Source organism: Gorilla gorilla, chromosome 5 (genome assembly GCF_029281585.2).
Source record: "Gorilla gorilla gorilla isolate KB3781 chromosome 5, NHGRI_mGorGor1-v2.1_pri, whole genome shotgun sequence".
Classification (NCBI taxonomy): Eukaryota; Metazoa; Chordata; class Mammalia; order Primates; family Hominidae; genus Gorilla; species Gorilla gorilla.
The window spans coordinates 108,040,848-108,054,373 of NC_073229.2; the positions used below are offsets into that span (position 1 = coordinate 108,040,848).

The following is a 13,526-nucleotide window of genomic DNA, read 5'->3' on the forward strand; positions in this document are numbered from 1 at the left end:
TGCTCACAGTAACGCTGTTAGTGAGGTTAGACAATTGGTATACTTTCTTTTCTAATACACATTTTGTTGTGGGTTTTTAAGTTTTTACACACAGACTTTCACAAACTTAAATTTAAATATTTTATTGTAGGATGCCCACAGTCTTTATCAGAGGCAATTGGGGTTAAATTGAAAACAAATAAATATAAAATGCACAAATGAAAAACTATAGGCAGTGTCTTTCAAGAGAGAAAGAATTCTTTCTGTATAAAAAGGCAATATTCGTTTTTAGGTATAAAAATGATATCCTTGAACTGAGCTTTTTAAAAAAGTGGTGAGCTACTAGGCACTGGATCTGTTCAAGCAGATGCTGGATGATGCTGTGTCCGTAAGATATTATAGAGATAAAGCCTGGGCTGGATGAGGCTAAAAATTGCCTTAAAGTTCTCCTAGTCTTTAAGACTATCATTCTGTGATTTTGAAGTTTGCATTTCTGACAACACAAAGTACTAAATGGTAATTTTAAAATGGGTAATTTTTATTCAGAGAACTTGTTTGAGAGCTCAGAATTCCAGATATAACACAAAAGAGGTAATTTAGTATGAAAAGATATTAAGAACAGGTACTACCAGTACATTGCCTAGAGAAGCTCAGTGTAGTTATTGTTCTGAATATGTGTTTTAAATTGGGCTGCCTCTCTGCTATGATGAATTAGCTATACAGTGTACCCCTAATATTGCTAGGGCATTTAAAAATGATTTATTTAAACATTGGTGTATACCTTCCTAATACAACCGTTGTATTTTAGTTTTAATAAGTGGCTCTTCTGAACAGTTCTCAGTCAGTCCTTTTTTGGGTCTGTTCCTGGTTAGAGTTTAAAAAACAAAACACACACAAAAATAAAGTATCAGCATAAAGGAGGGGATGGGTGGGTGGGTGAATGGATAGATGGATGGATGGATAGATAGGTATTCTCCCTAAATCCCCCCTTTGCCACTGAAGAGCACCCATGTCAATGATCTAAAAATACCAGTTGGATTGTGACCAGGAGTCCTTATTTACAGTCCAGTTTTGCACCATGGAGGATTGGTGTTTCATGAATCTGTTTAAGCCCATTTTTGCTCTTAATGTTATTATTAGGATTTAGGTTTTGCAGAACTCACTAATAGCCTAGTATCAATTTGAGATTATGTCTGCTGGCCCATAATTATTATTTATGTATATTTAGTGAGTAATTGGATGCTCAAATCTGCCAGACCAGAGCAATTAGAGATGTGGGAATAAGTTAATAAAATTGCATCACTGGAAAATTTAGATGGTTTCAAAATTAGTTTCTAAAAACCAGGTGGGACTCATAGAAGGCTAGAACCTTTCATATGAGAGATTTTATTTCTAAAAGCCATATATAGTACAAATAGAGTACAGGCATACCTTGTTTTATTGTGCTTCACTTTATTGTACCTTGCAGGTAATGGATTTTTTACAAATTGAAGATTCGTGGCAACTCTGTGTCTAACAACTTTTTGGCACCATTTTCCCAAGAGCATGTGCTCACTTCATGTCTCTGTGTCACACTTTGATAGTTCTTGCAAACTTTTTCATTATTATTGTATCTCTTATGATGATCTGTGATCTTGATGTTACTATGGTAATAGTTTTGGAGTGCCACAAATCGAGCCCATATGAGATGGTAAACTGAATGAACAAATGTATGTGTTCTCACTACTCCCCTGACTGACAGTTCCTGTCTCACCTTCTTCTTGGGCCACTCCATTCCCTGAGACCCAACAATATTGAAATTAGGATAATTAATATCCCTACATTGGCCTCTGAGTGTTCCAAGTGAAGGAAATGTTATATATCTCTCACTTCAAATAAAAAACTAGAAACGATTAAGCTTAGTGAGGAAGGCATGTTGAAAGCTGAAAAAGGCTGAAAGCTATGCCACTAGTGCCACACAGTTAGCTAAGCTGTGAATGCAAAGGAAAAGTTATTGAAGGAAATTAAAAGTGCTATCCCAGTAAGCATATGAATGATATAAGAAAGAAAAACAACCTTATTGGTGATATGGAGAAAGCTTTAGTGGTGTGGATAGATCAAACCAGCCACAACATTCTCTTAAGCCAAAACTGATTTAGAGCAGAATGCTAACTGTCTGCAATTCTAGGAAGGCTGAGAGAGGTGAGGAAGCTGTGGAAGAAAAGTTAGAAACTAGCAAAGGTTGGTTCATGAGGTTTAAGGAAATAAGCCACCTTCATAACTTAAAAGTGCAATGTGAAGCATCAAATGCTGATGTAGAAGCTGCAGCAAGTTATCTAGAAGATCTAGCTAAGATCAGTGATGTAGTTGAATACACGAAACAACACATTTTCCATGTAGATTAAATAGTCTTCTATTGGCTGAAGATGCCACATAGGAATTCCACAGCTAGAGAGGGGATGCCTGGCTTCAAAGCTTCAAAGGACAGTCTGACAGTCTGACTCTCTTGTTAAGGCCTAATGCAGCTGGTGACTTGAAGTCAGTGTCCATTTACCATTCCAAGAATCCTAGGGCCCTAGAGAATTATGCTAAGTCTACCCTGCCTGTGCTCTATAAATGGGACAACAAAGCTTGGATGACAGTACCTCAGTGTTTATAGCATGGTTTACTGAATATTTTAAGCTCAATGTTGAGACCTACTGCTCTTCAAAAAAGTTTCTTTTCAAATTACTACTCATTGACAATGCAACTGGTCACCCAAGAGGTCTGATAGCAGTGTACGTCATGCCTTCTCTATTAAGCTGTTCTTGCATTGCTGTAAATAAATACCTGAGACTGAAACTAGGTAATACATAAAGAAAAGAGGTTTAATTGGCTCATGGTTTTGCAAGCTATACAGGAAACAGTGCTGGCATCGGCTTCTTGGGGAAGTCTTAAAGAGCTTTAACTCATGACAGAAGGCAAAGCAGGAGCAGGCACATCACATAGCAAAAGCAGAAGCAAGAAAAAGAAAGAGGAGGGGTGGAGGTGCCACACACTTTTAAATGACCAGATTCTTCAGAACTCTCATGAAGACAGCACCAAGCCATGAGAGATCTGCCCCCATGATCCAGACAACTTCCACCAGGCCCCACCTCCAGCATTGAGGATTACAATTCAACATGAGATTTGGGCTGGGACAGATATACAAACTATATCACCTTCTAACACGGCATCCATCCTGCAGCCGATCAATCCAGGAGCCATCTTGATTTTCAAGTTTTATTATTTAAGAAATACATTTTGTAAGGCTATGACTGCCATAGATAGTGATTCCTCTGATGGATCTGGGAAAAGTAGATTGAAAATCTTCTGCAAAAGATTCACCATTCTAGATGCCATTAAGAACATTTGTGATTTATGAGGAGAGAACAAAGTATCAACATTAACAGGAGTTTGGAAGAAGGTGATTCCAGCCCTCATGGGTAACTTTGAAGGGTTCAAGACTTGAGTGGAGGAAGTCACTGTAGATGTGACAACAGCTAGAAAACTAGAATTAGAAGTGGAACCCAAAGATGTGACTGAAATTGCTGCGTGATAAAACTTGAATGGATGAAGAGTAGCTTCTTAGGGATGAGCAAAGAGAGTGGTTCTTGAGATGGAATCTACTCTTGGTGGAAGATACTGTGAACATTGTTGAAATGACAACAAAGGATTTATAATATTACATACACTTAGTTCGTAAAACAACAGCAGGGTTTGAGAGGATTGACATCAATTTTGGAAGCAGTTCTACTGTGAGTAAAATGCTATTAGACAACATGGCATGCTACAGATAAATCTCTCATGAAAGGTCGAGTCAGTTGAATGGCAAACTTTACTGTCAACTTATTTTAAGAAATTGTCACCGCCACCTCAGCCTTAAGCACCCAACATGCTGATCAGTCAGCAACCATCAACATCAAGGCAAGACACTTCACCAGCAAAACGTTTAACTCAGTTAAGGCTCAGATGATATTAGCATTTTTATGAAAGTATATTTAATAAAGGTATGTACATTATTGTCTTAGACGTAATGTTATTGCACACTTAATAGACAACAATATAGCGTAAACATAACTGTTATTTATTTTAGAGACAGGGCCTCACTGTTTTTTCTGGCTGGAGTGCAGTGGCATGATCATGGCTCACTGCAGCCTCAAACTTCTGTGTTCAAGCGATCCGCCCACCTCAGCATCCCAAGTAGCAGGGGGACTACAGGCACACTCCACCATGCCTGGCTAATTTTTAGGGTTTTTTTGTAGAGACAGGATCTCACTATGTTGCCCAGACTGGTCTTGAACTCCTAGCATGAAGCAATCCTCCTGCCTCGGCCTCCCAAACTACTGGGATTACAGGCATAAGCCACCATGCCTGGCCTAAACATAACTTTCATATGCACTGGGAAACCAAAACATTAGTGTGACTTGCTTTATTTGCTTTACTGCAGTGGTCTGGAACCAAACCTGCAATATCTCTGAGGTACACCTGTATAATAAAGCACGAAGAAAAAGCATAAAGTTTGTTTTTTTATGTTTGTATTTCTCTGCCACATGCAGGGGTCCAAGTTTTTAGTTGTTGAGAAATACTTTTGAGAAGGAAAAAAAGGGAGATAAGGAAGGAGAGAAAGAGCAAAGAAGAGCCTCTGAATCAGAAGAAATGCACCTGTTCTGTTTTGGGACTAGGTTTAAGTTTCATAATTAGCAAATTACTAACACAGCCAAGTGCTTTTTGATCTAAAGCATCTTGGACTGAGACACTATTTAACAGTGTTAATTCCTTGTGGTAAGGGATAGACATTCCTAGTTTTTTTCTTCTGGAAAGCATGGGATACTACTCACGTCCACGGAGTGATCCTAGCCCCTATCAGAAAGAAAGATAAGATTGTGACAGTATAAGGGTCAATGTAAAGGGCTAGCAGGTTAGCAGAGAACATGTATGGAATGTTTTAGGCTTTATGTGCTCATCATGGATAGCTATTTAAGCTATCAGAAAAGCTGGTTGCTGAAACTCATGGAATTCCATCACAAATGATCATGGGTTGTAGATTTCTTGTTCTTGAGAAACTGTAGAACTCCAGTCAGGACTTGATTGTAGAGAAAGTTTGGAACTCTTGTTTGGGAGGCATCCTCTGTCTTAAAAAGCCTATTGGGAATAATTCTGATCCTAATCATTACCACTCACGTTTTTGGTCTCTGGATTTTGGAGCATTAAACAATGGGAAAAAATTCTTCTAAATCTTGTGGGACTCTAGGCATATGGGGAAGGAAAAAAGAGGGAACTTAACTAGTTTTGTTCAGACTTATTTGGAATGCTGCTGAAAGAAATTCTGTGAATTTACTTCCTTTTGTGCTTACCTTTAAGAGACTTTATAAAGCTGGACTGGTTGGTTATTTTCTAATATATAGCTGGTTAAAAAACTGCAGTACTTTTCTTGGGTCTGAAATCCAACCTCTTCTTTTCTTCCAAGATTATTATATAGGATGAACATTTTAAGTTATCTGAGGTTATTTAAATTCATGGAAGTCATCATATAAAGAGGAAACAGTCCTGGATATTTAAAAAAAACCAGTCGTTATTGTACTTTCATGATGTCTTTAGGGCTAGATTTGTCTGGTATCTATCTAGTTTTCAAGAATGAAAAAGCAACTTACTTCCTTGGGAGAGCTGTGCATTGAGATATTTTGTGTTTGTTGTTCCCTATTCCCTTCTTAAAAGATAAAAATAAATAACAGTTGAATAGATGAAAGAAATATTTGGAGAAGACAAAATGATTAAATTCTGAATAATAATCTTTGAGAATAGTTGGGCTTCCTTTTCACAGAGCGTGCCTAAGTGGTCACCATTGCTTAACCTTTGCTGAGATGATCAGAAACGTGGATTAGAGCTTGATTCTTTTTTCATCAGATTCTTCTACCAGGGCAATATGGAAATGTTATGTCTGTGTAGTAGTCACTTTCTCTCTCTCTCTTCCTCTCTCTCTCTCTCTCTGTGTGCGTGTTTGTACTTTCAAAAATTAAATACACAGTATTTCATTTCTTTGTGTTGGGAGACAATTTTCTTTTGCATTTTTGCATGTCTTGAGAGTAGAGGCACTGTCTTTTTGTACAATCTTTTAAAGGATATTTGCATTGTGAACAACCTTGAATGTTAGTGTCTCCCTCTAGAAGAAAGGACAGCTTTGCTTACTCTTCTGTATAATAAATATCTCCCTCAGGAACAAGGGCAGGCATGCTTATAAAAGATTCCAGTTTCCTGAGCTCAGAGTTCCTCTTCTGTAATGCAGCACATTAAGTGTACAGGTGTTACCTGGCCCTCTTCACATAGCACTCTTGTGAATTAGAGTTCAGTGAACTGACACAAATGTTTATATTCTGACTACTGCTATTGATGTGAGTGCTAAACTCTTCTTTGTCTCTGACCTAGGAGTCTCTTGTTATCTGCCAGGACCCATGAAAGTGGCAGGTTAAGTTGTTTGCTTGCAAGTGTGATGAAATCTCAGATCCTTTACAGTTAGTTCTTGATACTTTGAAATAACAGTGATTAATTAAATGGAATGTATTTGGAAAGATTTATTGAAACTTTATAAGTTTTACAATTTTTGAGAAGTTCATTTAGGATATTATTTCTGCTTGCTTTGGTACAGGTTTCGTTTATAATGTCAGCCCTTATATGGAGTATCATCCTGGTGGAGAAGATGAACTAATGAGAGCAGCAGGATCAGATGGTACTGAACTTTTTGATCAGGTAAGATGTGCTGAAAGTAACCAAAGTATTCCAGTGGAAGAGTACTCGGATTTATCAGTGTGACATTTGTAGAAAGAAAGAAAATAGTTGCATAAATTCCAGATGCATTGGCTTGAATTTTGAAGTGTGGGAAGATGCTCACAAGTAGCAGCTGTTCATTTAATTTGCCCTTTGAGTTATTAAAATTTTAGAGATGTTTCAAATCTGTGTCTAGGGGTCTTCTCTTAAGTGTTCGCTGCCTCCTTTGTTGGTAAGTGTTTATTCAGTCTTGATTAGTTTTGATAATGATCGGCTTATGGGAGGTAGTGACAATTGGAAGAAGGAACATTGGGATCCGCTGCTAACTTGCTGAATGACTTTAAACAAGTAACTTAGCTTCTTTTCTGTTAGTCCTTTGTCACCTAGGGATTGCTATATATTCAGCCTACTGCTATATACTGAATTTGCATGTCATGTAGAAAGTTAGCCGACGGTGATTAATGAATAGAAACTTATTTTTCCTAGCATGATGGCAGAGATTCTGTATAGGTTATCTCAAAAGATATTTAAATTAGTCACTTTTCCCCTTATATTTACTAAAAACTAGCATGAGCTCTTAAACTATTTTAAAGTTATGCAGAATGTTGATTACTCTCAGTTTGCCGAACTGTTATTCTGAGACAACAGTCTTTAGAAAGATAGAAATTTGCCTTTGTCTCATATATGCTTTATTTTGTATTTTAATGATGATTAACCATGTTGTAATATTGGATTTTTATCATTCGAAATACCTGAATCAGGTTGGGTTATATTATAGCTGTTTTTTTGATCAAATATAATTTGATTTCTGTTCTTCCTATTTTCTCATCCATTTTAGGACTTGTTTTTTGACCATGTTGCCAGAAATAGAATTTGTTTTATATAGTTGACCTTTGAACAATACAGGGATTAGGGGTGCCAACACCTTCACTCTCCCATGCAGTAGAAAATTCATGTATAACTTTTAACTTCCCAAAAACTTAACTACTGTTAACCAGTAAAACAAACCTACTGTTGACCAGAAGCCTTACTTATAACATAAACAGTCAATTAACATATATATGTATGTTATATGCATTATATACTATATTCTTACAATAAAGTAAGCTAAAGAAAAGAAAATGCTATTAAGAAAATCATAAGGAAGAGAAAATATATTTACTATTCCTTAAGTGGAAGTGGATCATCATGAAGGTCTTCATCCTCATCTTCATCTTGAGTAGGCTGAGGAGGAGGAGGAGAAATAGGGAGGGTTGGTCTTTCTGTCTTGAAGTGTCAAAGGTAGAAGTAAACCCATATATAAATGGACTTGGTTGCAGTTCAAACCTGTGTTGTTCAAGGGCCCATTGTGTTTGAGAGCACTTAGGTGCATTTGCTTAAATGGCAGGATCTCATTTGCTGTTAATGTTCTTCCTGGGTTGGAGAAGAGTCATGTTTACTCTTGGTCATAACAACATCCTCTTTGGAAGGTTTTTATTGCTGTTTTAAGGCAAGTTCCCATTGTTATTTGGTATTTGCTTTCTGTCTGTCTGCCTGCCTGCTGTCTGTCTGTGTATCTATGAGACAGAGTCTTGCTCTGTGCAGTGGTGTGATCTTGGATCACTGCAACCTGCGCCTCCCAGGTTCAAGCAGTTCTTGTGCCTTAGCCTCCTGAGTAGCTGAGATTACAGGAGTGTGCCATCTTGCCTGGCTAATTTTTGTATTTTTAGTAGAGATGGGGTTTCGCCATGTTGACCAGGCTGGTCTTGAACTCTTGGCCTTAAGTACTCTGCCTGCCTCAGCTGCCCTAAATGCTGGGATTATAGGTGTGAGCCATTGCGCCTGGCCTGGTATTTGTTATCTAGCAATGCAAGCTAAATAGAAAGGTTTAGGAACATTTGCCTAAAAACTTACCTGCTATACTTTTCTCTTGAATCTGCCTTGTAACCTCCTAATGTTGAATGTACTGTGCCACAAGAAGAATTTCCAATAAAGTCTAGTCTTATTTCTGTTCTTGAGTGTTATGAGGTCATATAGACCTTATTTAAGGAAAGCTTGTTTTGGAGAATTCACAAGAAGTGCTATATTGTTAAGTTTTCTAGTATTTAAAACAATATTTACTAGATTGCTAGATTCAGAACAATTAGATTGCATTCTTCTTGGCTTTAATAAGACCAGTGATGTTTAATTATTTATGACTTGCTCACCACAGAAGTAAACTAGAAACTACAATAACGCTTGCATTTTTCAATATGAGAATTTACTTGTGCCCAGTATTTTAGCTGCACAAATAATAGTAATTTCCTTATTGTCCTATTTCTGTTTTTATCCCACCGCTGACCTCTTACCTTGCATTTCCAAATACCTGATAGGCAATTTAATGCCCTATACTTCAACTTATTATGCCCTCAAATAATATCAAGTCATTTTCTTTCCTCTTTTTCCTTCTGTTTCCTGTTTCTTGTAATAGGGGCTTGAATTCCCGGAGTAATCTTTTTCATCTCTCCTTGTGCCCCAGTATCGAATCACTGGCCAAATCCTATGATCTGTCTTTTTCTCCCTTCCCACTACCTTAGTTCATCCACTGTAGCCATATTATTTTAATACTGTCTTGATATCTTTACCTTCATTACCAATTTAGGTAACATGACAGCTAGATTAGATTTCTTAAAGACAATCATCTTAGTACCTTGCTCTGCAACTCTCAGTGGCTCACCCCTGAGAGGGAAGTACATTTACACTCATTAGCCTGGCATGTGAGGTCCTAAAAGAATATATCAGGGTAAATATTCCCAACATGCATCTTGCTTTGCACCCTTCCCTGCCTCTGATGTGTATCATTCTATTCTCTATGTCAATGAGATCAAATTTTGTAGCTCCTATGAGTGAAAACATGCAGTATTTGTCTTTCTGTGTCTGTGTATTTCACTTGATGTAATGATCTCCAGTTCCTTCCATGTTGCTGCTAGTGACATAGTTTCATTCTTTTTTATGGCCAAATAGTATTCCATTGTATGCATATATTATAACACATTTTCTTCATTTATCCATTCCTTGTTTGTGGACACTTAGGTGGATTCCATATTTTTGCTATTGTGAATGGTGCTGCAGTAAACATGCAAATGCAGGTATCTCTTTGATGTAATGACTTATTTTACTTTGGATAGATACCCAATAGTGGGATTGCTATGGTAGTTCTATTAATATTTTAGTTTTTTGAGAAATCTCCATACTGTTTTCTATAATGGTGGTACTAATTTACATTCCCAACAACAGTGTGTGAGTTCCATTTTCTTTTTTTTTTTTATTATACTTTAAGTTTTAGGGTACATGTGCACAATGTGCAGGTTTGTTACATATGTATACATGTGCCATTTTGGTGTGCTGCACCCATTAACTCATAATTTATCATTAGGTATATCTCCTAATGCTATCCCTCCCCGCTCCCCCTACCTCACAACAGGCCCCGGTGTGTGATGTTCCCCTTCCTGTGTCCATGTGTTCTCATTGTTCAATTCCCACCTATGAGTGAGAACATGCGGTGTTTGGTTTTTTTGTCCTTGCGATAGTTTGCTGAGAATGATGGTTTCCAGCTTCATCCATGTCCCTACAAAGGACATGAACTCATCCTTTTTTATGGCTGCATAGTATTCCATGGTGTATAGGTGCCACATTTTCTTAATCCAGTCTATCATTGTTGGTTCCAAGTCTTTGCTATTGTGAATAGTGCCACAATAAACATACATGTGCATGTGTCTTTATAGCAGCATGATTTATAATCCTTTGGGTATATACCCAGTAATGGGATGGCTGGGTCAAATGGTAATTCTAGTTCTAGATCTCTGAGGAATTGCCACACTGACTTCCACAATGGTTGAACCAGTTTACAGTCTCAGTAACAGTAAAAGTGTTCCTGTTTCTCCACATCCTCTCCAGCACCTGTTGTTTCCTGACTTTTTAATGATGGCCATTCTAACTGGTGGGAGATGGTATCTCATTGTGGTTTTGAGTTGCATTTCTCTGATGGCCAGTGATGATGAGCATTTTTTCATGTGTCTGTTGGCTGCATAAACATCTTCTTTTGAGAAGTGTCTGTTCATATGCTTTGCCCACTTTTGGATGGGGTTGTTTTTTTCTTGTAAATTTGTTGGAGTTCTTTGTAGATTCTGGATGTTAGCCCTTTGTCAGATGAGAAGATTGCAGAAATTTTCTCCCATTCTGTAGGTTGCCTGTTCACTCTGATGGTAGTTTCTTTTGCTGTACAGAAGCTCTTTCGTTTAATTAGATCCCATTTGTCAATTTTGGCTTTTGTTGCCATTGCTTTGGATGTTTTAGACATGAAGTCCTTGCCCATGCCTATGTCCTGAATGGTATTGCCTAGGTTTTCTTGTAGGGTTTTTATGGTTTTAAACATTTAAAGACTTAAAAACATTTTTATGTTTTTATGGTAGCATTTGTATGGTTTTAAACATTTAAAGACTTAAAAACATTTAAGTTTTTAATCCATCTTGAATTAATTTTTGTGTAAGGTGTAAGGAAGGGATCCAGTTTCAGCTTTCTACATAGGGCTAGCCAGTTTTCCCAGCACCATTTATTAAATAGGGAATCCTTTCCCCATTTCTTGTTTTTGTCAGGTTTGTCAAAGATCAGATAGTTGTAGATATGTGGCATTAGTTCTGAGGGCTCTGTTCTGTTCCATTGGTCTATATCTCTGTTTTGGTACCAGTACCATGCTGTTTTGGTTACTGTAGCCTTGTAGTATAGTTTGAAGTCAGGTAGCGTGATGCCTCCAGCTTTGTTCTTTTGGCTTAGGATTGACTTGGCAATGTGGGCTCTTTTTTGGTTCCATGTGAACTTTAAAGTAGTTTTTTCCAGTTCTGTGAAGAAAGTCATTGGTAGCTTGATGGGGATGGCATTGAATCTATAAATTACCTTGGGCAGTATGGCCATTTTCACGATATTGATTCTTCCTACCCATGAGCATGGAATGTTCTTCCATTTGTTTGTATCCTCTTTTATTTCCTTGAGCAGTGGTTTGTAGTTCTCCTTGAAGAGGTCCTTCACATCCCTTGTAAGTTGGATTCCTAGGTATTTTATTCTCTTTGAAGCAATTGTGAATGGGAGTTCACTCATGATTTGGCTCTCTGTTTGTGTGTTATTGGTGTATAAGAATGCTTGTGATTTTTGCACATTGATTTTGTATCCTGAGACTTTGCTGAAGTTGCTTATCAGCTTAAGGAGAGTTTGGGCTGAGATGATGGGGTATTCTAAATATACAATCATGTCATCTGCAAACAGGGACAATTTGACTTCCTCTTTTCCTAATCGAATACCCTTTATTTCCTTCTCCTGCCTAATTGCCCTGGCCAGAACTTCCAACACTATGTTGAATAGGAGTGGTGAGAGAGGGCGTCCCTGTGTTGTGCCAGTTTTCAAAGGGAATGCTTCCAGTTTTTCCCCATTCAGTATGATATTGGCTGTGGGTTTGTCATAGATAGCTCTTACTATTTTGAGATATGTGGCATCAATACCTAATTTATTGAGAGTTTTTAGCATGAAGCGCTGTTGAATTTTGTCAAAGGCCTTTTCTGCATCTATTGAGATAATCATGTGGTTTTTGTCTTTGGTTCTGTTTATATGCTGGATTACGTTTATCGATTTGTGTATGTTGAACCAGCCTTCCATCCCAGGGTTGAAGCCCACTTGATCATGGTGGATAAGCTTTTTGCTGTGCTGCTGGATTTGGTTTGCCAGCATTTTATTGAGGATTTTTGCATGAATGTTCATCAGGGATATTGGTCTAAAATTCTCTTTTTCTGTTGTGTCTCTGCCAGGCTTTAGTATCAGGATGATGCTGGCCTCATAAAATGAGTTAGGGAGGATTCCCTCTTTTTCTATTGATTGGAATAGTTTCAGAAGGAATAGTACCAGCTCCTCCTTGTACCTCTGGTAGAATTCGGCTGTGAATCCATCTGGTCCTGGACTTTTTTTGGTTGGTAAGCTATTAATTGTTGCCTCAATTTCAGAGCCTGTTATTGGACTATTCAGGGATTCAACTTCTTCCTGGTTTAGTCTTGGGAGGGTGTATGTGTCGAGGAATGTATCCATTTCTTCTAGATTTTCTAGTTTATTTGCATAGAGGTGTTTATAGTATTCTCTGATGGTAGCTTGTATTTCTGTGGGATCAGTGGTGATATCCCCTTTATCATTTTTCATTGTGTCTATTTGATTCTTCTCTCTTTTCTTCTTTAGTAGTCTTGCTAGGGGTCTATCAGTTTTGTTGATCTTTTCAAAAAACCAGCTCCTGGATTCATTGATTTTTTTGAAGGGTTTTTTATGTCTCTATCTCCTTCAGTTCTGCTCTGATTTTAGTTATTTCTTGCCTTCTGCTAGCTTTTGAATGTGTTTGCTCTTGCTTCTCTAGTTCTTTTAATTGTGATGTTAGGGTGTCAATTTTAGATCTTTCCTGCTTTCTCTTGTGGGCATTTAGTGCTTTAAGTTTCCCTCTACACACTGCTTTGAATGTGTCCCAGAAATTCTGGTATGTTGTGTCTTTGTTCTCGTTGGTTTCAAAGAACATCTTTATTTCTGCCTTCATTTCGTTCTGTACCCAGTAGTCATTCAGGAGCAGGTTGTTCAGTTTCCATGTAGTTGAGTGGTTTTGAGTGAGTTTCTTAATCCTGAGTTCTAGTTTGATTGCACTGTGGTCTGAGAGACAGTTTGTTATAATTTCTGTTCTTTTACTTTTGCTGAGGAGTGCTTTACTTCCAACTAAGTGGTAAATTTTGGAATAAGTGTGGTGTGGT

At 37.6% G+C, this 13,526-nt stretch overlaps 1 protein-coding gene across 12 annotated transcripts in view; it reads left to right on the top strand.

Moving 5' to 3' along the window:
• CYB5R4 (cytochrome b5 reductase 4) overlaps window positions 1–13,526 on the top strand; it is a 149,915-nt gene that overhangs the window by 27,085 nt on the left and 109,304 nt on the right. For all 12 annotated transcript variants that reach the window (XR_010134315.1, XR_008681169.2, XR_008681171.2 and 9 more), the window contains exon 3: window positions 6,623–6,723. Coding sequence is in view for 3 of the 12 variants with exons in the window: in XM_004044352.4 (XP_004044400.2) it covers window positions 6,623–6,723 (101 nt within the window). In the remaining 9 variants the exon portion in view is untranslated. The remainder of the gene's footprint in view (window positions 1–6,622; window positions 6,724–13,526) is intronic.